The sequence below is a fragment of the Giraffa tippelskirchi genome, chromosome 9 (assembly GCF_054371585.1).
Source record: "Giraffa tippelskirchi isolate mGirTip1 chromosome 9, T2T-mGirTip1v1.2.pri, whole genome shotgun sequence".
NCBI lineage: Eukaryota > Metazoa > Chordata > Mammalia > Artiodactyla > Giraffidae > Giraffa > Giraffa tippelskirchi.
The window spans coordinates 7413550-7435529 of NC_137283.1; the positions used below are offsets into that span (position 1 = coordinate 7413550).

The 21980-nt window shown below is 49.7% G+C and overlaps 2 protein-coding genes across 21 annotated transcripts in view; one reads left to right on the plus strand and one right to left on the minus strand.

Annotated features, from left to right (window-relative positions):
- FBXL2 (F-box and leucine rich repeat protein 2) overlaps positions 1-21980 on the plus strand; it is a 91813-nt gene that overhangs the window by 61149 nt on the left and 8684 nt on the right. For 2 of the 15 annotated variants that reach the window (XM_081527120.1, XM_081527121.1), the window contains 10 exons: positions 359-427; positions 508-622; positions 844-970; positions 1080-1154; positions 2366-2496; positions 3063-3123; positions 3750-3794; positions 4320-4376; positions 8091-8303; positions 8877-10883. In XM_081527120.1, the coding sequence (XP_081383246.1) occupies positions 403-427; positions 508-622; positions 844-970; positions 1080-1154; positions 2366-2496; positions 3063-3123; positions 3750-3794; positions 4320-4376; positions 8091-8303; positions 8877-8984 (957 nt within the window). In that variant the 5' untranslated portion in view covers positions 359-402 and the 3' untranslated portion in view covers positions 8985-10883. Of the gene's footprint in view, positions 1-358; positions 428-507; positions 623-843; positions 971-1079; positions 1155-2365; positions 2497-3062; positions 3124-3749; positions 3795-4319; positions 4471-4612; positions 5551-6508; positions 6517-7892; positions 7935-8090; positions 8304-8876; positions 10884-12873; positions 13037-21980 lie in introns of those variants that run through there. The other 13 variants (XM_081527116.1, XM_081527119.1, XR_014064580.1 and 10 more) reach the window with 12 other exon arrangements.
- UBP1 (upstream binding protein 1) overlaps positions 10808-21980 on the minus strand; it is a 64226-nt gene continuing 53053 nt past the window's right edge. For all 6 annotated transcript variants that reach the window (XM_081527112.1, XM_081527108.1, XM_081527106.1 and 3 more), the window contains 7 exons: positions 20881-20935; positions 20530-20623; positions 17986-18076; positions 17166-17272; positions 15761-15903; positions 14998-15049; positions 10808-12665 (listed from right to left, as the gene is read on the minus strand). In XM_081527112.1, coding sequence (XP_081383238.1) covers positions 12628-12665; positions 14998-15049; positions 15761-15903; positions 17166-17272; positions 17986-18076; positions 20530-20623; positions 20881-20935 — 580 coding nt within the window. In that variant the 3' untranslated portion in view covers positions 10808-12627. The remainder of the gene's footprint in view (positions 12666-14997; positions 15050-15760; positions 15904-17165; positions 17273-17985; positions 18077-20529; positions 20624-20880; positions 20936-21980) is intronic.

Below are 21980 nucleotides of genomic sequence, written 5' to 3' on the forward strand. Positions count from 1 at the left end.
CTGTCTAGGGCTTTGCCTCTCCAAGGGGTGTCCCCAGAGCAGCAGCACTGGCATTACTTGGGAACTTCTTAGAAATGCTGACTGCCGAGCAGTCTGCCTCAATCCACCAGCAGACTTCTGCAGTGACAAGAGCCTCAGCTGCTTCCTGCAACCATCAGAATTTGAAGGACGCTGGTAGCTATAGTCAGCAGTTACATATTACACACTTAGAAACTTGTTAAGAGAGTAGACCTCATGTAAATGTCCTTTCCACCATAAATTAAACCTTTGAAGAGCATTGTTCTCAACGTGAATGGTTCCACATGCCCTCTGGTGGCTGCAACTTGCAGGGAGTTTTAAAAATGTTTTCTCATTTTAGGACCTTTGCACAGAACTGCCGAAACATTGAACATTTAAACCTCAATGGGTGCACAAAAATCACTGACAGGTAAGTAGCAGAAATCACTTTGGTGACTGATAGGCCATGGGAGAGTGAGGGGAGAGAAAGGTGGTTGAAAACACCTTTAGTGTGCCCGTCCCTTTTCAGCACGTGTTACAGCCTTAGCCGATTCTGTTCCAAGCTGAAACATCTGGATCTGACCTCCTGCGTGTCCATTACAAACAGCTCCTTAAAGGGGATCAGGTAAGAGTGCCTGTCGGTGGTGGTCACGAGCAACACCCAAGGCTCCGAGCATCCTGGTGTTTGAAACCTTCCTCATGGTCCCCCTGGAGCAGGAAGTGGGCGGCTTGGGTCACGGAGGTCTCTCTCCCGGGAGCTGTTTGTGGGTCACTGAGCCCAGAGTTGTGCCTGAACTCTCCATGGGGTGGACTGCACAGGTGTGGCTCTCTTTCCTGTTCTCGCAGCGAGGGCTGCCGGCACCTGGAGTACCTGAACCTGTCGTGGTGTGACCAGATCACCAAGGACGGCGTTGAGGCGCTGGTGCGCGGCTGCCGCGGCCTGCGGGCCCTGCTGCTGAGGGGGTGCACGCAGGTACCGGGGCCTCACGGCCGGGCTTGTTGGACGCGCCCGTCACTAGGGAGCCGGGGCCCCACTGTCCCCTCAGCTGGCTCCATCTCTTCTGTTCTCTCCGTTCATGCAGCTAGAAGACGAAGCTCTGAAGCACATTCAGAATTACTGCCACGAGCTCGTGAGCCTCAATCTGCAGTCCTGCTCCGTGAGTAACATGCCTTCCCCGTGCGCTCCCTCCAGGCCGGGGGTGGGGGGTGGGGGATTGCCGCTCCCTGATCTCACACCCCGTGTCCCTCTGTGACCCACCGCTTCCCACAGATGAAAGAACAGCAATCTAAACAAAAAGGCCAATGCAGAGCCATGAACATTTCCCCTAAAAATAGCAGAGATTAGAGTCTTGATTTATTTGTTGACACCAAGGATGCGGTGACCTAGTCACTAAGCTGAAGAGTCCCTGGGGAGGCTCAGTGTCGTACCTTCACTTATAAACTGGGAGTGATGGCACCTCCCATGCTGCCTCAGTGGATAAAAGAAAATGACAGGTTTGAAGAGTAAAGGGTGAGGTGTGATTTGCATCAGTGCCTGATCAGCCTGTGAAAGATGATTGGTATTTTTCACTGTTGTCGATAATTGAGAATTGAAGAAGGTACTTGCTGCAGCCAGCTGGGTTTCTCAAGGAGAATGTCATTTTTGAGAAAATTAAATGAAATCCCTTGTATTTGGCATTTAGTGAGTGAATCATAAATCTTTAAAGTCCCTACTGATGGGAGATAAAGCAGAAACTAGCTTATGAGGAAATACTGACCGTAGGAGACAGCGCCATTCAGAAACAGTACCTTGAATTGCATGTAGGATAGCACTGGCAGGGGACTTGAAGTCTGACCTAAATATACATGTTTATTGCTGCAGAAATTAGTGTATTTAAATAAAGATATTAATTTGAATCTTTATAGCCAAATTCATAGAATTCTAAGCCATTTATCAATAATTTAGAGATTTACTTAATTTTGTTATTTTCTAAACCACTTCAGGAAGTATTATAAATAGTCACATATATGATTTATACAATAGATATCTTTTAATTAGCATTAATCTGTAGAAATCCAACCAAAAATTAATGTCACTTAGGCAAATCCCATGAGCTCTTTATTAAACCTATTTTTAACTCAAGTTTATGAATTTTTCCTGGAAAAAGACTCTGAGTAGGAAATAGAATTTAAAAGTTTTACTGTTAGTAATGCTTGAATATTTTAAAGCTGTGCAGAGAACATAAATACCTGTCTTCTCTGTGCTTAACCTTATTTTGACTACATTATCAAGATGAAACATTAAGTCATGGGTCACCCCGGCCAGTTGGCCGACGGGAGGCTCCGAGTCTGTCCTTGAGCCTCCTGTCTGTCTGCTTGGCTCCCGCAGCGCGTCACGGACGACGGCGTGGTGCAGCTGTGCCGGGGCTGCCCGCGGCTGCAGGCGCTCTGCCTGTCTGGCTGTGGCAGCCTCACCGACGCCTCCCTGACAGCCCTGGCCTTGAACTGCCCCAGACTCCAGTGAGTGCACTGCGCTTTCGGCTTTGCCCCTCAGGGCCTGGGGCTGACCGGGAGGGCTTCTTGCAGGAGGAGAAAGGCCTGGCAGCTGGTGGAATAGGGGGTGGCGGAGGCGGCGGTTGAGTCGTTGGCTTTTGTCAGATGGATTGGGATGAGACAGTGCGTGAGCTGGTGCATCTGGGGCTGTGTGGAGGGCATCACACTGTCCAGCACCAGGGAACCTGAGTCTGGATTTCCTGACGCACATCACTCTGATGCCCACCTGTTTGGCCTCGTTCTCTTATTACTTTGACATGTGAGTGATCTGATGGGAGCAGAGGGACAGTGAAAATACATTTTAATTGTTCAGAAGCCCATACATGCTGGAATAATACCTAAGAACGAGTAAGCGTGTGCTAGTATTGTGGGAAGATCCCTGTATTTACTGACCTGTGTGGGGTGGGGCTTTGGGGGGACTCCCTACGCCTCAGTTTTGTGTCCGAGTGGAATGAACTCAGCACTATAAAGCAGGCTCTCCTTTTCCGTGCTAACCAGCTGCTCCTTTGTCTCCCCTGCACTCCGCGTCCCAGGATCTTGGAGGCCGCCCGATGTTCCCATCTGACTGATGCGGGCTTTACGCTTCTAGCTCGGGTAAGACAGCTGTTACCAAACCAAGCCAACCCCTCATTCATCTCCCTCCAAAGTGACTTGGAGGGTTCAAGAAATGACCTTCAGAAATGACAGGCCCCAAGTAGAAGAGCGTCCTGGTGGGGGTAGGGGGTGTGCTCTGTATTTTCTTCCTCGGGCCAGGAAGCTAAGGGGGTCCTATACCAGGAGTATGTGGCCCTCACTCTCACTTTGTCAGGGGGGGCCACAGTGGGAGCAGCCTCCTCCCTGCCGGAGATGCCCTTCCTCACAGACCCCGACTCGGCCTCTCAGCAGCGTCCCTCAGCTGTGGCGGGCTCTGCCTCTGCCCCCCTCTCCACACTCCCCTACCGCCCAGAGCCGCTGTCCTCCTGGGGCTGCTGCTGACTCTGCCTCCTGTCACATCCCCCACCAGCCACACTGTGGGTGTGGCTAAAATCTACACGCTGAGACCTGTGAGCCTCCAGGAAGGTGTAGACACTGCCTTTTCAGGATGAGAAAAGGACACGCGGCCGCCCCCAATGCCCACTTCCACGTGACTATGATTCCGAGGGAGCCTGCTCAGAAGCGTCGGCTCACTGGGTCACTTTGGGAACAGGGGGTGTCTCATGGGCTCTCGTGAACTCTTGCAGAATTGCCACGATCTGGAGAAAATGGATCTTGAAGAATGCATCCTGGTGAGTGCACCCCTGACAGCCCTGCAGGGCGCCCCACGGACAGACAGGTGTAACCAGAGATGCTGGCACGCTCTGGTCTGGATCCTCCTTGCCCCAGCACAGGTGTCAGGGCGATGTGTAAACTCTGGGCTGTTCTGTCATCAGAGCTGAGTTCAGGATAGCGCCATCTTTTGCCTAACTTAAAAAACCAAAAAACCCTCATTTCACATAATTTCTGGGAGAAAAAAGCTTGCATGCCCAGTGATGAGGTGACTGCACAGAGAAGAATCCTGGGGACCCCCTTGCCCCTTTTTGTGCCTTGTCCCCCCTGGGGCTCCAGGGTAAAGACGAGAACAGCTTCGCAACTCGGGGAGTAAGCCAGATTTGGGGTTGCTGGTGAGGAGAGGAGCTCCCAGCCCGCGTGTGCTTGAGATGATGAGTTTTTAATTCTCTTTTGCACCTTCTGGTCCTTGCGTTCAGGAGAAGCAGGGTCAGGTATGAAGCTCTGGTGTAGAAGCCACACTGACGCAGCATGTTTTTCTGCAGATAACCGACCGCACGCTCACCCAGCTCTCCATTCACTGTCCTAAGCTGCAAGCCCTGGTGAGTCAGCTCTTGGTGGTGGACTTAGCTCTCAGGGATGAAAGACCCCCCACCACCCTGCCCCACTACAGCAAGAACCTTCCTGGCGGGAAGGGTGTCGTCATCCTTGGTTTCAAGGGTCTGTGAGTTGGGCTAACTTGGGAGGTAGAGTATCTACATGTTACTGTTTTCATTTTTGGATATGGACCTAATACAGGGACCCAGGTCCTTACACAAATTCTTGTTCGACCTGTCAGAGTGAGAACATGGTTAATACGAGGCCATCCTGGGGTCATGTACCTATGCGGAGGGGGATTAGTGAGTATACCGAAAGATCCAGAATGAGCGGCGAAGAGAGTTGCGCTCAGGCACGCTGACCTCGCACGCGTGTTCCATCCGCTGCGGGGCCTGGAGTCCCCGTTTGCCCAGCGAGTTGTGTGAACTCGGCCGCCTGCTCCCCCAGATACCCAGACTCGATCCCAACAGCCCTGCCATGCGGGCATTGTGGACACCCCGTTTTATCAGCAAGGAAGCTGAGGTACGGAGCACTTCAGAGACGTGCCCAAATTTGCACAGCTGCCCCGATGGTAAGGTTTCCCTGGGCTCTGGTCCACCCCCCGTCCTGAGATGTCCTTAGCCAGCTCCCTCTGTCTGCCTTGACCCCGCTCTGGCGGCAGGGGCTGGGGTTTTATAGTGTCGTCCAAGCCCCGTCCGGCCTGAGCTCCTCTCCCTGCTCGCCCCCAATTCCCCTTATTTCCACCTTTCTCCTGGGTTCTTCTCCCCCAGGCACAAGTGTGCTAGGCTTTGGACGGCTCTGGGACTGGCTTTTGGAGTTTGGGGTCAGATTTCAGAGCTAGTCAGGACCTACCTGTTTCCAGGTTTTCTGACGAAACGGTTTCCCTCTACTGTATCTGCAGACAATTTTGTAATTCTTGTGTCTTCACTCCCAAATTGGTTGTGATCTGGTTTTCTAATTGATAGAATCTGCTCCTCAGATGGGATTTCTCCGCCCCTTGTCCCCAAGGTGTGAGGAAGGGTAGGAGCCCCGCCCTTCCTTCTGGTTTAACCTCCTCCCCCTCTGTTGCCCAAGGGCTCTCTGCCCTTCCCCGATCCTGAGATACCATGGTCTTGGACTCCCACCAGCTCCCCAGCTCCTGGAGCGCAGGCTCCACTCCAGCAGGAAATGTTATTCAAATACTGTTGTCCCCAGCGGGGATTCTAGTGACGGAAATCTTCTCTCTTTTCCCCTGTATTCATACAAGCAACTCCCAGAAAGAGGACTTAAGAGTAAAAGACACTATAAGAAAAACCCAAAATCAGGGCCTCAAATAAAGAAAAAGATAAAAAAGCGTGGAGGATTATTAGAAGAGCAGGGAGACAGGTGAGCTGAAATCCAGATTTAGCTACAGGCACGTCTTGCAGGAGGAGCGCTTCCGCCAGACGTTGTTCTAGGCTCTGGAGAGGGACAGGATCATTCATCAGGGGAGGTGGCGTTACGCTAACCCGGAAACTGCAGGGCAGGAAGGATGTGTTTGGATGCCTATGAAGGGATCCTCCAGGGGCTTCCCTGCTTTGAGGGCGGACATGGTAGCCACGCCTCTGGGCCCCCAGGTGGAGTCGAGGGTGAGGGGCAGGGCGGGTGGTGTGGGTCCCCAGCTGGTGCCCACCTCCCTGGGGAGGGGCCGGCCCTGCTCTCCTTCCACCCCAGGGAGCCCTCCCCCAGCCCCGAAGCTGAGAGCAGCCAGTGCTGGTGGGGCTAAGTTCCAGATTCAGAATTGTGAAACCTGGTTTTTATCTTTCACGAAAGATGTGCAAGCAGGAAGCAATGAGGGACGTGACCACCCGCCCTTAGCAGGTGACGGTCACACCTCATTTGCTGAACTTCAGTTCCCAGGTTGTCCTTCTCATTTTTCATATGAATGAGGCAAGTGTGTGTACACACCCCCCTCCTCCCTTCAAGGAACTGCTCTGTGGTCCTCGGGAGGACAGGCCTTGTCCTCTCAGAAGACCTAAATCTAGAAGGCTGTCTGAAAGGGAAACTTGCAAACAAGGGGAACTCCAGATTCAGAAGAACCCAGAGGAGTTAATGTGAGTTCATGCAGTCAGGAGTTCATGCAGAGGTTCAGGACCCTCCTCGTCCCTTCAGTTCGCAGCCTGCAGGGTATGTCATCAGTAGGCTTTAGTGATACTGGGGGGCTGGTTTCCGCTTAGGACCAGAGCCAGTTTTTTGGACTTCTAAAAAATATTAATGCAGCTCATTGCTCCTAGAAGCTATCCAGGAATTTTAGCTATTAAAGAATGAAGAATTACAGCCAATAAAGGCTGTATTACTTTGATACTACAGAGTTTTAGTTTTCACCCTGATTTTTCATAGCCCTTACCAGTGAGATTTATGCTCTCATACATGTTGTTACTAAGTGGTGCCCTTTTTAGCTTCACAGAGTCCTTGTAACACTTGCTGTAAGGTGGCTCGTGTGTGTGTGGCACGTGCTGTGTGGCTCGAAGCATCTTGGTTCTCCAACCAGGGATGGAACCTGGGCCCTGGCAGTGAAAGCCCTGAGTCCTGATCAGTGCTGGACCACCAGGGAATTCCCATCTCTCCTCCAATTCCAAATGATAACCTTGCTGGTATTCTTGGTTGGAATTTTTTACCTCTTTCTTTCAGCATTTATATTGTGCCCCTCCATTCAGGCCTGCCTGCAAAATTTCTCCTGAAAACTCTGCTGATAGTCTTATGGGAATTCCCTTGCACATAACAAGTTGTTTTTCTCTTGCTGCTTTTAAGATTCTTTAACGTTTCACATTATAACTATAATCCCTTATGATGAGAATGTTAGTCCACTTGCTGCTGTCCTGTAAGTCCGTTAGACTGTCTTTATGGTTTCCTTTCTGCTGCTCTGATTGGGTGATTTTCACTCCCAGTTTCTCAAGTCACCGATCCTTTTATCTACTTCATCCAGTCTGCTCTTGAAATTCTCTGCTGTATTTTTCAGTTCAGGGGTGTTGTTCAGCTCCGTGACCTCTGTGTGGTACTTTGCCAGAGGAGGGTGTAAACTCCTGTCTGGGGGCCTCTTGCTGGCGCCTGACCTGAAGGCTGCCCGGTCACTCCAGGGCAAGCACACAGGCCTCTTGCCCAGAAAGACGGGGTGTTTCCGCCTGCTGTCTGGAAAGTGCCTGGGGGTGGTAGTCTGCTGAGAACCTCTTCTCATGTTAGAAGTCCCATGGGACCCGGGAATACAAGCCCCCTTCGGCCATCAGGGTCAGGTGAGCAAGGAGCATCCTGTATCCAAAGACTGGGGCACCAGGCAGCTGTCAGACCTCCCCTCTGGGAGACACTGGTGCCCAGTCTGGGGTTCAGCCCTTTCCCCCTCAGTGAGAAACTCCAGGTTTTGAGTTCCCTCCTGACGGGGGTCTCTGCCCTCAGGGGTGGGGTTCATGACAGACCGTGGCCTCCCCTGCCCACTTCCACCGGCTTCTCTCCGCTGCCCAACGTGGAGAAGTTGGCCAGCTGGTTTTTGTGTTTTTTTCCGGAGGCAGCTGGTCCCTGTGTAGCTGTAGACTCGCTGTTTGCGGGAAGAGGTGAGTTCAGGGTCCTCTCGGCGCGGACCGTCCCCTGCAGTGTCGGTTCCATCCCTGCCCCGGGGGGGACGATGAGAGAAGCCGCTGCCCACAGGCCCAGCCTCCCTCCTCCCCGAGCCGGGGTTCCTGCAGACACCGCGCCTCCCCTCCTTCCAGAGCCTGTCCCACTGCGAGCTCATCACAGACGACGGCATCCTGCACCTGAGCAACAGCCCCTGCGGCCACGAGAGGCTGCGGGTGCTGGAGCTGGACAACTGCCTGCTCATCACCGACGTGGCTCTGGAACACCTGGAGCACTGCCGTGGCCTGGAGCGCCTGGAGCTCTACGACTGCCAGCAGGTCACCCGTGCCGGCATCAAGCGAATGCGGGTAAGCGTGGGGCCGCTGCCACGCCCGGCAGAGCGGCTCAGGCGACAACAGACACAAAGCAGCAGCGCAGCGTCCATTTCCTCCGTTCTGTCTGGGGCCGAGTTACGCCAACTACCTCCTTAGACTTCTTCAGAGTCTCCTTATTAGCGTCCAGCCTGGAAGATTCAGCTTCTAGAATGGGTCTGGGCAGCAGCAGTGAAGGCGTTATCCGTAGGCTTGACCTTTGCTCATTTCCAGGGGAAGAGCCTTCATGACGGTGGCGCCCTTTCCCCGGGTGGCCTACCTGGGTCGCTCTTGCTCTTGAATATGCTTAGAAGTTCAGGGAGCTCTGCACGGAGACCCCTCAGCAGGCCTGCTTGGTTTGCACACAGGGACGGGGACCGCCTCTTCAGAAGGTGCTGCTTTCGGGGGGATGAAGCAGGAGCAGCTTTAGCGCACACCTAACGGGAGGCTGAGCTAGGTTCTATATGGAGACCTGTGGGCTTCTCTGGAATTACGTGGGTAGTTCCCCGTGGGTAGTTCTCCTACTACGACAGGTCTGACGATGACTGCACTTCTCCTGTTCACTCGCAGGCGCAGCTCCCTCACGTCAAAGTCCACGCCTACTTCGCTCCCGTCACCCCGCCGACGGCCGTGGGAGGGGGTGGGCAGCGGCTCTGCAGGTGCTGCGTCATCCTCTGACGGCGGCCCCGGCGGCCCCCGGCGGCCCTCCCTCCAGAGGACTCTTTCTGACGCGCTCCACCATCGCCCAGCTCTGTTGATTCTCCAGTGAGAAGGGCCTTTACAGGTAAAAGACTTGTGCAGGGACCGCGGTAATTCTGGCGATAGTTGTTACCTTTGTTCTGCTGTGATGCAATCAATTCAAAGCCTTGTGTCGCTTAACAAAGAGCAGGGATGGTCTTCGTGCAGCCAGGACCATGCAGGAAACCTGGATCTCTGAAGAGGTGCTGCTGCCCTAGGTACACAATGCCCACCCTCAGCCTGGTCAGCACTCCTCAGACAGACCATCAGTGTTAGCACAAATTGCGCAGAAAAATAAGCTGTTGATTTTCTACCTGAGACTTAAGCCAATGACCTTTATTCACGATTCCATTTTGATTAGCAGGACTTTTCCACTTTGAAGGTTAAAATAGCAACTTTGCTGAAGTAACTATACTGCAAATTTACAATGCCTGACAGTTTTCTATTTGGAGACTTACTTGGAAGGCAAGGTAATAGGTTTCCATGGGACACCAAAGAACGAGGACTCTAGAAAGGGTGGAGCAGGGTCTCCCCCTTTCTGTCAGCCTGGGGACAGAGACTGAACGGAAGCAGCTCGGACTTGTGCGGCCTGATTAGAGATTGTCAGCTCTGGGGCAGCGGTGTTTCTGTTACAGAGCTGATCCCGTCATCTCACAGAATCGGGGGGATCTTACAGAAGAAGAATTTAGGGCTCAAGTTATCTGTACTATAATCAGTTAAAAATAATGGATGCATGTAGATTGGGTGTGATTTTTTCCCCAAGTTTATTTTAAGTCTTAGAAATCCAAGTTACACCAGAACTATTCAAAAATTTTACACACTTAAAACTCAGCTCAGTAAAGTGTTGGCACCTTTGAGACTTATATAAAAATGAATAAACCACTGCAGTGCTTAAGTCAGAGGGTTTTATTGCTCTTATCTTGTGGCAGACATATCTGACCAAAACCATTTTCCAAACTCAGGCATTCTAATGTTATCTGGAATCTGATAAGGTGATCTGGTTTCTACTCTGGGCTGTCCAGACTTGTGACTGAATCTCTGTGCTAACCCTTCTTAGCAACCAAACTTAAAAGCCCAGAGCTCCTGAGAAGCTAAAGAGAAACAGCGAAACAGAAATTTCCCCATGACCAGCAATAGTTCTAACAGAGTCAGGGTTCTATTAGGTGAAAAGTTTTAGAATCATTTAGGATACAAGACCTCAGTTGCATTCTGGGGAGAGAAGGCAGATAGATAAATCAAGTAAGAGGATTATCAGAAAAAGCATTAGTCCTGGTGATTTTGCAGCCTTATTATGTACTCTAGTATCTCCTGATCTAGAAATTGTGTGTATACCATAGCAGTTATTTAAATATACATTTACATCACTGTGTATGGGGAAAATGGGTGCTGCAGAAAGCTGTGAGTATAGTTTCCGTTTTAAAAATTTAAATGACCAGGACCTTCTATACATTCTCTTGAGCTTGGACACACCAGCTCACAGCTATTGGACTCAGGCTGAATGTCAGGACTGCAATTACACAACAGCAGGACCTCTGTTAAGGGGATCAGGTTCGCTTCCTCTTTAAAGTGTGGGACAGTCACTGGATGGCCTGGCCTCAGTTGCATTTGCTTTGAGAAAACAGCAAACTGAAAGGAAAACACACCCCCACCAACTCTTCTAATGCCATCTGGACTGGTGTGTACTCAGCACGCGCACAGTGAACCCTTGATTCTCTGACATGAAGTGACACTGGCAGGAACTTGGATTTTAAATGAGACACACATTTGTAAAAACAATCGGAAAACATTTATTATACTGAAATGTGTACATCCTACTATTAAAAAAAACAAAGTAGCAAATTTGCTGGTGCCATAATTTAACCTGTTTCACTGGGACAGACTAATGTTCAATGCTGCTTGGTGTAATTTCAAGTTTGACGAGCTTTCGTGTTAACCCCACTTGTAAAAACCTGATGAATTCAAAATAGCACACAGCATTAAATGACATTTATTGTTCCATAAATCTTGAGACTCAAAAAGGAATGCTAAATAGACAAGCGAAACTCTAAAACAAACAATGGAGAGAGAGCTCACGTCTTTCCCAGGTGATTGGTACAGAAGCATGTGGTCGTAGGAAAACAAAGGGAAAATGACAGAAAGGAAAGCGCTCCAGCCTGGGATCTGTACGAGTGAGGGCTATTTTCAGGCCAAAGATGAAATATTTCAAGACAGTACTTTTTTTTTAATATCAAATAACCCCCTTTATGAATAAAACAAAATACAAAGCTTTTACCCACTGGAGTAGTTTTGTCTTTTGGGAGAGATTTCAAACTCAAGCATCAAATAAAACACTCAAAACCACGACACTGGGTAAATGGACAGAGATGGTATAATTAAAATGCAGTCAGTCAAAGTGTTTTTTAATTGTGTCTAGTACACCACAGGCCTCAAATGCTTGCTGATGAATTTTGGGAAGGCTTTGGGTGAAGGGAAGAGAGAAAGACAGTAGAAAAAATTGCAAAAACAGTGATTCCCTTTGAAAAGTATACTGGCCGACAAGCATTTGGTTTTGTGAAAGAGGCACTCTTTTTATAGAAAAAGAAGCTATTATGTGGTGTATAAAAGTCCCTAAATAATCACCAGAATATTACCCATGATTGTACTAAAGCTCAGTATTTGAGAAGGAATTTTGATCATGCAAGATAGTGTTTGTGATGTCCTAGTGTTCAAGAATAATTTCAACTCCTGATAATGAAGACCCCTTAACACCAAGTTACGAACTGTCACCCAGGTTTCTCCTGCTTAGGTGTATTTCCAATGTCCGGGACAGGGCTTTAAAAATGTTTAACCAGGAAGGGGGGTGGGGGGGGGGAGGCGGTTGCTAAGTGGTTGGAGACAGAAAACGGGGAAAGAAAACCACATGAGTTTAGAAGGCATTGGGGATTCAAACATGAAAGCCAGAGCCAAACGCTAAAAACGGAAGCAGAAGAAAAAAGGTTTTCAATAAATCTGTGACAAAGCAAAAACACAAAAGTCTTTGTACCTATTAGGATTTACACTGATCCTCTCACCAAGGTACTCTTGATAATGCAGTTTGCTTCAAGCCCGTCTTCCTGGCTTGGCTCCTCCCCGATCCGGCATGGTCACGGCACATGATTTTTCTGAGGCGGCGCGGTGCCGCGCCCCTGACCACCGATCAGCCCGTGTCCGCGGCGGCCCGTCCCCCCCCCCCAGGTCAGCATAAGGTCCAGGTTACAGACACCACACTGGCCCAGAAATGTAAATGCCCACAGTACGTCTTTACATTCATTTCCAAACCGCATACAGTGTAAAAAGACAGCAAAGGCTGCTTCTGGACCTGTGTGACTGGCCTCTCGGCGGAGAAGCAGGCGGCCTACCTGCGCGGGGCCCCGTGCTCTCTCCTGGCGGGGACGCGGAGCAGATGCGCCTCTCGTCCAGCTCATGAGGAAGGTCATCCTATGTTTTCAATATGAAACATTTCATACGGTAAAATCCAATCCCAAGACTTCTTGGATTCAGTCTTCACACACTTTTAAGCGTGACTTTTATTTGGTGCTGAATAGAGTTCAGACTACAGAAGATGTCACTTCAGAATGATGTGGACACCGCCACCATTTTCAGCTGTGGAAAAAGGAAGGGACATTAATGCTCTTTGTTTCTTAACCAGGCTGGAGAATCAAGACTAAATTGAGCTAATTCACACTGATGTATGGCAGAAATGAAACCAATATTGTAAAGCAAGTATCCTTTGATTAAAAAAAAGCTTAACTCACTAAAAAAAAAAAAAAGACTTAAATTGAAAACATTAAATGCTTCTCTCACCCTACAGCCTCCTACCCCAGTTCAGAGGGAACCTTGAAGTATCGTAGAGAAGAAAACGCTGATGAACCTGCTCCAGCCCCTCCTCCCTAAAACATCATGTCCTCGTGCCCTCTGCCCCTTATCTGAGCACAGAGCAGAGACCATAGAATAAACTGGCTGCTTATACCCACCTTCTCTGGAATAATTAATAATCACTAGCTTTGCCTGCTGGCCTAGTGCTTCTCAGGAGATGGCGAGAAGCAGCACAGGCATTCATCAAGGAACAAATGAAATTTTTCATAAAGACAAACGTCTAAAAACAGGACACTGAGACGGGAGGGGGCACCCTGTGATGCCCAACACTAGAACACACAACGCCGTCCCAGGACGCAGCCACACGCTGTATGAACTACCTTTGTCATAGACGGTGTCGGTTTTGCAGACTAAACACTATTGCTTTGAGAGTGAAAAATTGAGAGAAGGGTACTAGTCTTAACGTGTCTGTGTAAAGAAAACAACAGTGGGTCAATCCACAGTCTAAACAGCCCCTGCAGGTAACCCGATGGCCTGAGAGATGCCCAGCAGGGTGAAGGCCTCGACTCAGCCCCTGGCTTCGGCGGGGCTACTCTTGAGTAACTTACCAGAAAAAAGTGACACAGGACATCTTGCTCTTTGACGTGCAGCTTTCCTGCTAAGACTGGATTTAGATCTTAGAGTCTCTTCTCATAATAACTTGACATTAAACTAACCCTTTAATTGGAAGTCTCTTGAGCCCCATCTGGGCCTGCTCTTCCCATTCTCTCCCTCCATAACCTCAAGGATTTCTATGGCTTTGAATCACCAAAGACACGCTGAAGGCTTAACTTACGTCTGAAACCCAGGTATCTCCTGCCAGCCCCAGTGTGTATAATTAACTTGACAGTTCCATGTCCTGCCAGCCCCAGTGTGTATAATTAACTTGACAGTTCCATGTCCTAAAATGAAATCTCAGCTTTTCACAAACTTATTTTTTAATGGGTCTCAAATTCTGTGACATATTTAATCAAGTTGTTTACATTAAAAAGTACTGCTTTTAAAAACTAAAACCTGCCACACACAAACGGTCCACAGGTCTCCTTTCCTTCTGAAAGTTTTTACTATTAAATGACCGATTGACACAAAGAGTTCTGAGACTGTTCTTCCACCGCTGATTAAGACTAGGGTGATAACGTTCAGCTCGCCCTCTGAGCTTGCTAGGCAGAGATGGGAAACCTTGCCAGGTCCAGCTGCCGCCTTGTCCACTGCTCTGATGACACGCACAGCGACCGTCTGTCCCAAGTCACGCACAACGGCCCAAAGGACGAGAGTCGGAGGAGCTCTCAACACTACCTCCCTCTCCACTGTGACCACCGCCTGTGCAGTTGCTCCTGTAAGAGTCACAACTGCTCCTCCCTCCCATGTGGAGGTCAGCAGGGCCCTGTCTGTCACCGTCCAAACCCCATCACCTCTGGTCTAGATGATACCTCCTGCCTCCACTTCACCCACCTTCTCTGTCTCTACAGAGTTGCAAGAGTGGAAGAAAAGACAAACCTACTCACATTATTTGTTTACAAACAACATCACTGAGTTTGCAGTGCATTTCAAATAAAATCTAAGCTGCCACCACTACACTGCCTCCCAGACCTGGCTGCCGCTGTGCTTGCCCTCCCCCTGCTCGGCAGCCACAGGCCCGCAGGCCTCCAGAGCAGCCCAGCTCCTTCCTCTGCAGACAGCCTTGCCCCGCCTGGGGGCTGCTCCTCAGAGACAGCCTGACAGCTGTGTGTCCACGAGTGCCCACACTTAACCCCTTCCTTCATGGCAGCTAAACTCCGTATCTGTCATCTGTGTGCATCTGTTGACCTTTTCTGGCTTGCGCTCCCCACTTCCAGCACTGACAGCATGTGTCTTGACATGAGGGGCTCAGTGAAATGCTGGCTGAATGGACTGGGATTTTTCTCCAGGCATCCAGAAGGACGGACTCCTCTTATTTGCTAATTTCTGTTTCTCACTAGACAGTGTCTCAATTCGTTTTTCAAACTTAAGATTGGTAAAACCAGCATTTGCAAAGCTGATTTCAGGCACACCATCTTTCATGATTCTAGCATTTCAAGACACACATACACATGCAAAGTACCTTTTACTGTGGAGAATAAAAAACAACTCTCATCTTGAAAGTTCTGAACCATCTAGAAGGATAAAGCAGATGTGTAATTAAGATCCAACTGTCTTAACTGATTAGGAAAAAATTAGTGAAAGAAAAATATAAAAACGTATATATGGCTGCACAAGTACAGGACTCAACAGTCAATATAGTAATTCACGAAGGATGTGTGAGGTAACAAGGGTCTACACCCAGTGTACGGCCTGCCCTGTGTTGACCACTTACTTACGAGGGTCCCCGCGATCTGGCCAGTCACCCGTGGGCCCACAGGGAGCAGTCCCTACCGGGCTCTCTGATAGAGACGCTAACAAAAAGTTCCTGCCAGGTACACTTCTGTTACTGCTTGCTTCTCACGGAACGCGGGATGGGGGAGAACTGCCCTTCTAATCTGCTTTTTAAAATCAGTCACCAAACAGGAAAACAAAAGGAAAACCCATTCAAAAAGCCTCACTTTTACATAAAAAGGGCCAAAGCCCCAGGAACCTGGAGTCTCCCAGTGACCGATGTCAGAGTTCAAAGATGGTGGGAACTGACCCACGGTTCTCCTTAATCTGTATTCCTCCTGCCACCCAGGACCCCTGAACTCTTGGTTATAAATTCCTCCCAATTTTGATTCCCAACTCTGAAAGTGACTCAGGAGTACTGGCAAAAGAGGCCACAGGGTTCTCCTACAGCTCTTCAGCAATACATACAAAAGTAAACACCAGTGTAAAAGAAGAAAGGGCATGCCAGTTACCTGATCGCTAACAAGAATGTGAATACCAGTGGGACCCTGTCTGTAAACCTGGTTAATTTGGTGGAAAGGAATATTAAACACCAGCGCAAGTTTTCGAGCAACTTCTGAGGCAACCATTTCTTCCAAGTAGATGGCATGATAAACTGAAATAAAAAATATGAACAATATTTTAGCAGTCATCTTTGATCTGTTTTCCACCTGATCTGTGGGAAGGTCACACCTTACATTACTTATGCACACACATATAATTAACATTAACCTCTGTACAAAAATATCTGTGGTTATTTTATTAAAAGCAAACAGGAACAGAGTACAGATGCGCACGGAGGATCATTTTGGAGCGCTGGATGATGGCAATGGCTGAAAATTGTAGATGTACTACACTTGAATTGTATACTTGCAATGGAAGGATTTTATTATGATATATGCTACTGCTAAGTCACTTCAGTCGTGTCCGACTCTGTGCGACCCCACAGACGGCAGCCCACCAGGCTCCACCGTCCCTGGGATTCTCCAGGCAAGAACACTGGAGTGGGTTGCCATTTCCTTCTCCAATGCATGAAAGGGAAAAGTGAAAGCGAAGTCACTCAGTCGTGTCCGACTCTCAGCGACCCCATGGACTGTAGCCTACCAGGCTCCTCCGTCCATGGATTTTCCAGGCAAGAGTACTGGAGTGGGGTGCCATTGCCTTCTCCTTTTATGATATATAAATTATAGCAAAAGAAAGTTGTTTTAAAAAATCCAGTGTTTCTAGCAATATATAAAAAGAACTGCAAAGAGGTCACAGTTTTTGATTCAGTAAACCACTGTTGGAAATTTATCTTAAAGAATAAAAGCTACGTGTCCCCCAAAGGATTAAGAACAGTGTGAAAGACAGGACAAGAGAAGCTAAGGAAGTGGCTCCCAGGCCCAGGAGGCTGCTGGCTCCAGAGAAGCCCGGAACGCGTGCTGTGCCGCAGCCCCGGCCCCCACCGAGGCAGCACGCGTGCAGGAACGCGTGCTGTGCCGCAGCCCCGGCCCCCACCGAGGCAGCACGCGTGCAGGAACGCGTGCTGTGCCGCAGCCCCGGCCCCCACCGAGGCAGCTCGCGTGCAGGAACGCGTGCTGTGCCGCAGCCCCGGCCCCCACCGAGGCAGCACGCGTGCTGTGCCGCAGCCCCGGCCCCCACCGAGGCAGCTCGCGTGCAGGGAGCCGGACCCCCGCAGGGATCGGGGATCACGAGGCTCTGGGGCGGGGCTTCCACGCTCGGCCTGCACTTGGTTCTCTTAAGGTGAAACCAGCACAGCTGAGAAGGGCGCTGCCTCTCAACGGCCGCCTGCACCAGGCGGTCCCCAGCCACTCCGCAGGGCAGTGACAGGAAGCAGAGTGTTACCCCTCGCCCCCAATACCCACCGACCATACCCACCGAAGGGCGTGGTGCTGCCGCTGTCGCCCCCGCCCGCCGCCTGCTGCTGCCCCTGCGGCGCCGGCTGCTCGCGGCAGACGTAGAGGGTCAGGCGGGGCCGCACCGACCTGCAACCAGAAGACGGCGCTCGTGAGCCGGCGGGAAGGCGCTGGGCGTGGGCAGCCCCGAGGGCTCTGGGGTCTAGTTCCTTAGGAGAACTTGACAAGGTTACTTCATTATAGGAAATGATTTACCGGTAAGAATGTAAAAACACACACCTCACACCAACTATCACAGGTTAGCACGGGTGGTCTAATCTGATGATCCAGACTCGAAACCATTGAGATGCTCAGTCAGATGCTGGTCAATTTAAGTTGCAACATTATGTCAGCAATTTAACATCAGTAAAATTCAGTTTAATGGAATTCTCACACCACAAGTCTAGAAATAGCCACGATAGTAAATGGATCTTAAAAGCCAACACAGTTTAACATTTCTATCATTTTAAAATCACAATTAGAACTTTACATTTTTAACAGCTGTATAGTAGTGTCACATGATCTTGAAAACCATAGATTCTGTAGAGCTCAGCTAAACAAGAAGTTTGTTTTCTTGGCAACAAACCCAGTCGTCTTGCAGACCTCAGTCCTGCCCATGTGCATTTCTAGTCTTCCAGTCTACCTCTGCCCTCACCCTCAGTGCCTGCACCGTATCTGGGCCTGCCTGAAGGTGTACACAGAACAGTCTCCTTGTGAGCCCGGCGCACGCCGACCCAGCGCGGCGCAGCCTGCCCAGTCCCCACGCGAACAAGCTCAACAGTTCCTTTTAAACTGTGTTTTACCTTGACTTCAGTGAATTATAGAGCCGAATCCCATCAGCTGCACCACAAATTTGTACCAGGTCCTCCTTTGTCAGTTTTAACAAGTCGGCACCTGGGGAAGAGCACAGAGAGAATCTTCTCGAGGAACTGGGAGGAGACCCAGCAGGACAGGCTGCTGGGCGGCATCCGTCTCCAGCTCAGGGTCCTTCAAACCATCGTGGCTCTCGTACGTGTACACAGCCACGTGAACAACACACACACACACACCCCTGTCCTTCAGACACAGGAGGCTGGCTCGCACACCCTGTGTCGAGGAGGAGCTCGGAAGCCCAGAGGCTGGGTAATCACAGCGACAAGCACAGCCGACAGGATGGACTGTTCCCAGCCCAGGGCTGCCGGGCCTGCCTACTCCGGCTGAGTGGTGCTTGCGAGGATTAACGCGATCTTGACCCGTCAGTTCACCATGAGATGACCCAGACCAATCTTTAATTTACAAAAGGAAGAAATGTAAGTCAGACCTGCCCAAAGGCACCCAAGTTGTCAGCAGAGCTGGGATCAGGCCTTTGTATTCTGTAACCTGCTACATACAGTCCAACAATAACAACTCTGCCACAGTAGCCAGTTTTCATACAAATGCGTGGCGGAGAACTGCATATTATACTGAAGATTGCCTCTGTAAATTCTGTAAATATTTGGTGTGTACATGGCATGGTGCCCAGCATTTGCTTTAAAGTAGAACAGAAAAGGGAGGTGGGGGGGGGAGTGGCAAAGAATGAGACTAACAAGGGCTGGTCCTCCGTCTTTGGAGCTGGTCGTGTGCCACAGGAGCGCTGCAGACTGTTTAATGTCTGTGTCTACAACCTTCTGTTTTCCCCCTTTATTGATGCTCAAGATGTAGTTTATTGGGAAAACTAAGACACCCTCGAGATTAAAGCATGACTTCCATATGATAAATATCCACGCACATATGTAACAAGATAATGGAGTTCTCTACTTTTGAGGGCTTGAATGTTACAGTCTCGCACCGATGGAGCCGGATGAGCAGAACCAGGCGCCGTCATCTCCCCGGGGCCTTCCCCATGCGCCTCTGCCAACAGGAGCGGCGAGGAGCGACTCGGGAGCACACCCTCCACCCACACAGGGCAGGGTCACCCACACAGGGCTGGGCAGGCACCCTGCACAGTCCTCTCTGCCGTGCCCGATGGGCTCAGAGCAGGAAGCCGCCTTCCCACCTCTCCTGTGGGGAAGCTCACCCGGGAAGCAGAAGGCAGGAGGCCAAGCCCTAGTGACCACCACTCACACAGCCGCGTGTGTGCGTCTCACAGAACAGGAAGCTGGCACCGCTGGCACGGCCTTCCCAGCGCCCAGAGCTCTTCCACCTGCCCTGTGAGCATCCAGGAGGCTCCTCCCCAATACACACTGAAACGTTTAGTGTTTCCATAGGCAAAACGCTTTACTTAATCATGAGAGTGGATCTCGGCTAGCAATGAGAAAAAACCCAGCACGTTCATTTTAAAGAGACAGAGTGCTACCCGAGGAGTGACTGGTCATGGCACAAGCTCAGCAATAAAGGGCTGATGAGATAGGAACCATGTTCTTTGTGAAACCAGGCTTTGCTCTGGGCAGCTGGGTGCACACACGTTCTGTTCTCTTAAAAGGCTGGGAGAGCCAGCTGCCCCTTGACTGAGGCCCAGGAGGAGCCTGGCGGGACACCTTAGGAAGTGTTCTGTAGGCAAAGGGCCCAGGGCTATGTATGTTTAGGAGATGCTGCCGTGCCCCCTCTAACACTCCATCTAAATGCTTCCTCAGCTTACTAGGCAAGAGAAAACGGATGTCTTTTAAAAAGTCATATCTGAGTACATTCCTACCCTGTAATGCTACACAGCAATAAAGAGGAACAAGTGATACAACACCTTAGATGGATGTAAGGGCATTATGCTGGGAGAAAAGGTAACATACTGTATGATTCCATTTATGTAACGTTTTCAAAATGACAAAATCATGGAGACAGGAAACAGATTAATGGTTGCCATATATTAGGGATGGTGGCAGAGGGGTACTGGGTACTTAGGGAGACCCCAGTGTTGACGTCAATATTCTGTACCCTGACTCCGGTGGTTATACGAATCTACAGATGTGATAAAAGCAACACAGAACTATGTACCCACACGGCACCAATGTCACTCTCCTGGTTTTGGTATCATACTACAATTATGTAATGAACTGAGTAAAGGGTGCACTTAACATCTGTGTTATCTCTGCAACTTACGCAAGGCCAGAATTATTTTACATAAAGTTAATAACGTGAAAAAAGTTGTGCATAACCATTTATACCTGTATAAAAACAAGGGTGTGTAAACCTGGTTAAACAGCATCGAGTTCCTGTCTGGTCTGCAAGATGCCACCACTGGGGATGCTGGGGGGACAGAGGACCTCCCCATACAGGCTGGGGCAACTTATGATTCCACATACAGTTACCGCTCCAACAGTTAATTACAGCTAGTAACAGTACAGGAACAAGTCAGTCAACAATGTATGTGTGCGTGTACACAAACACAAACATACCTAAAAAATTGGAGAACAGTCTTGTGTAGGAAGAGAATCTGTTTTTGAGCAGCCACTGCTGTGTTTCCTGGATCGTGGCTGAAGGGTGAAGTTGCTATTAACAAAGAAAATGGACATAAACAGAAGAAACTATTTAGACTTACACAAAAAAAATCCCCACCCAAGTCACTGGCATGTTATAAAGAAGAACATTTAAACACAACACGGAAATCCTACAGGTTCAAAGTGTAAAACACCCACAAAGAGCAGAGGTGTGGCAGTTCGGTGACCCAAACAATGATTCAAACCTCTGTCAGAGGCTTCACAGTGCAGGACCCTGACTGCATGACAGGTTAGGGCCAAGACACTTACTTCACTAGAGGCCTGTGGAATTCCATCTCCCTGATGATTTGGGGAAGAAGAATTGCTGGGGATAAGGAAGGAAGGAAGAAAAGGATGATTGTTATATATATATGTTTTAATGAAGACGTTAAAGGATACGAGTCGAATTTAAACTAACACCGTGGGACAGAGCAACGTAAATACGCAAAAAGAGTATCTGCACAGCCGATCAGGGAGTCAGTATGACGGTAAGATCAAGACACAAGGGCGTTTCCTGGTGGCCTCGTTGTTAGGACTTGGTGCGTTCACTGCCACGGTTTGACTCCTGGTTTGGGAACTAAAATCTCACAAACCACACAGGTGTGGCCAAAAGAACAAAAAAGATTAAGATACCAGAAGACGGTTTAATTTGTGGCTTCTCCATCTGTTCCAGCAAGAAAGTCAAGTTTCAGGAAACACAAGGGCTCCATTTCTGGGGGTGCCAGGAAGATGAAGGATTCTCATTCATTTTAGTTAGGGGAAAAATATGAGAATCAGGTAAGGTAAACAGTGGAAAATAACAGCAAAAAGAGTCTACTTTAACAATGAGCTGTAAGAAATGATCTAAACGAACCTAAGCTAAAACAGAAAATAATATCCCTTTAATGAATACATTTATCCGCCATTAAAGAGGGTGAGACTCAAGAGAAGAAAAGAAACCGACGTGTGCCACCATGCTTGTGTTTCCAGGGGGGAATGAGCGCAGCTGCCTGGGGGGTACATCTGCCTTCTGGGTCCCTTCTCAGCACCCGCACCCCAGTTCCTCGGGTCCATCATGCCGACCGTTCACTGGAGCCTGAGCTCCTCTGGATGGGGCTCCCCCTCACTCATCTCACAGCACCCCCAACAGGGCGGGGACCACAGTGGGGTCCCAGGAGAGAGCTGGGGAGCCGGCGTGTGCATGACCTCACCGCTCCTCTCTTAGCTTTCTAAGACTGCTCGGCCCCCTCCGTGGTAACAAGCTGGTCCCAAGTCCAGGAGTGACCGCCTCCTCCCGAAGCACAATAACCTACACGGAGACAAGTGGCCTCTTATCCATCCATGTCCTCAGGGAAAAGGCCTTTTTTATTCCCTCTTTTTTTCTCACCAGA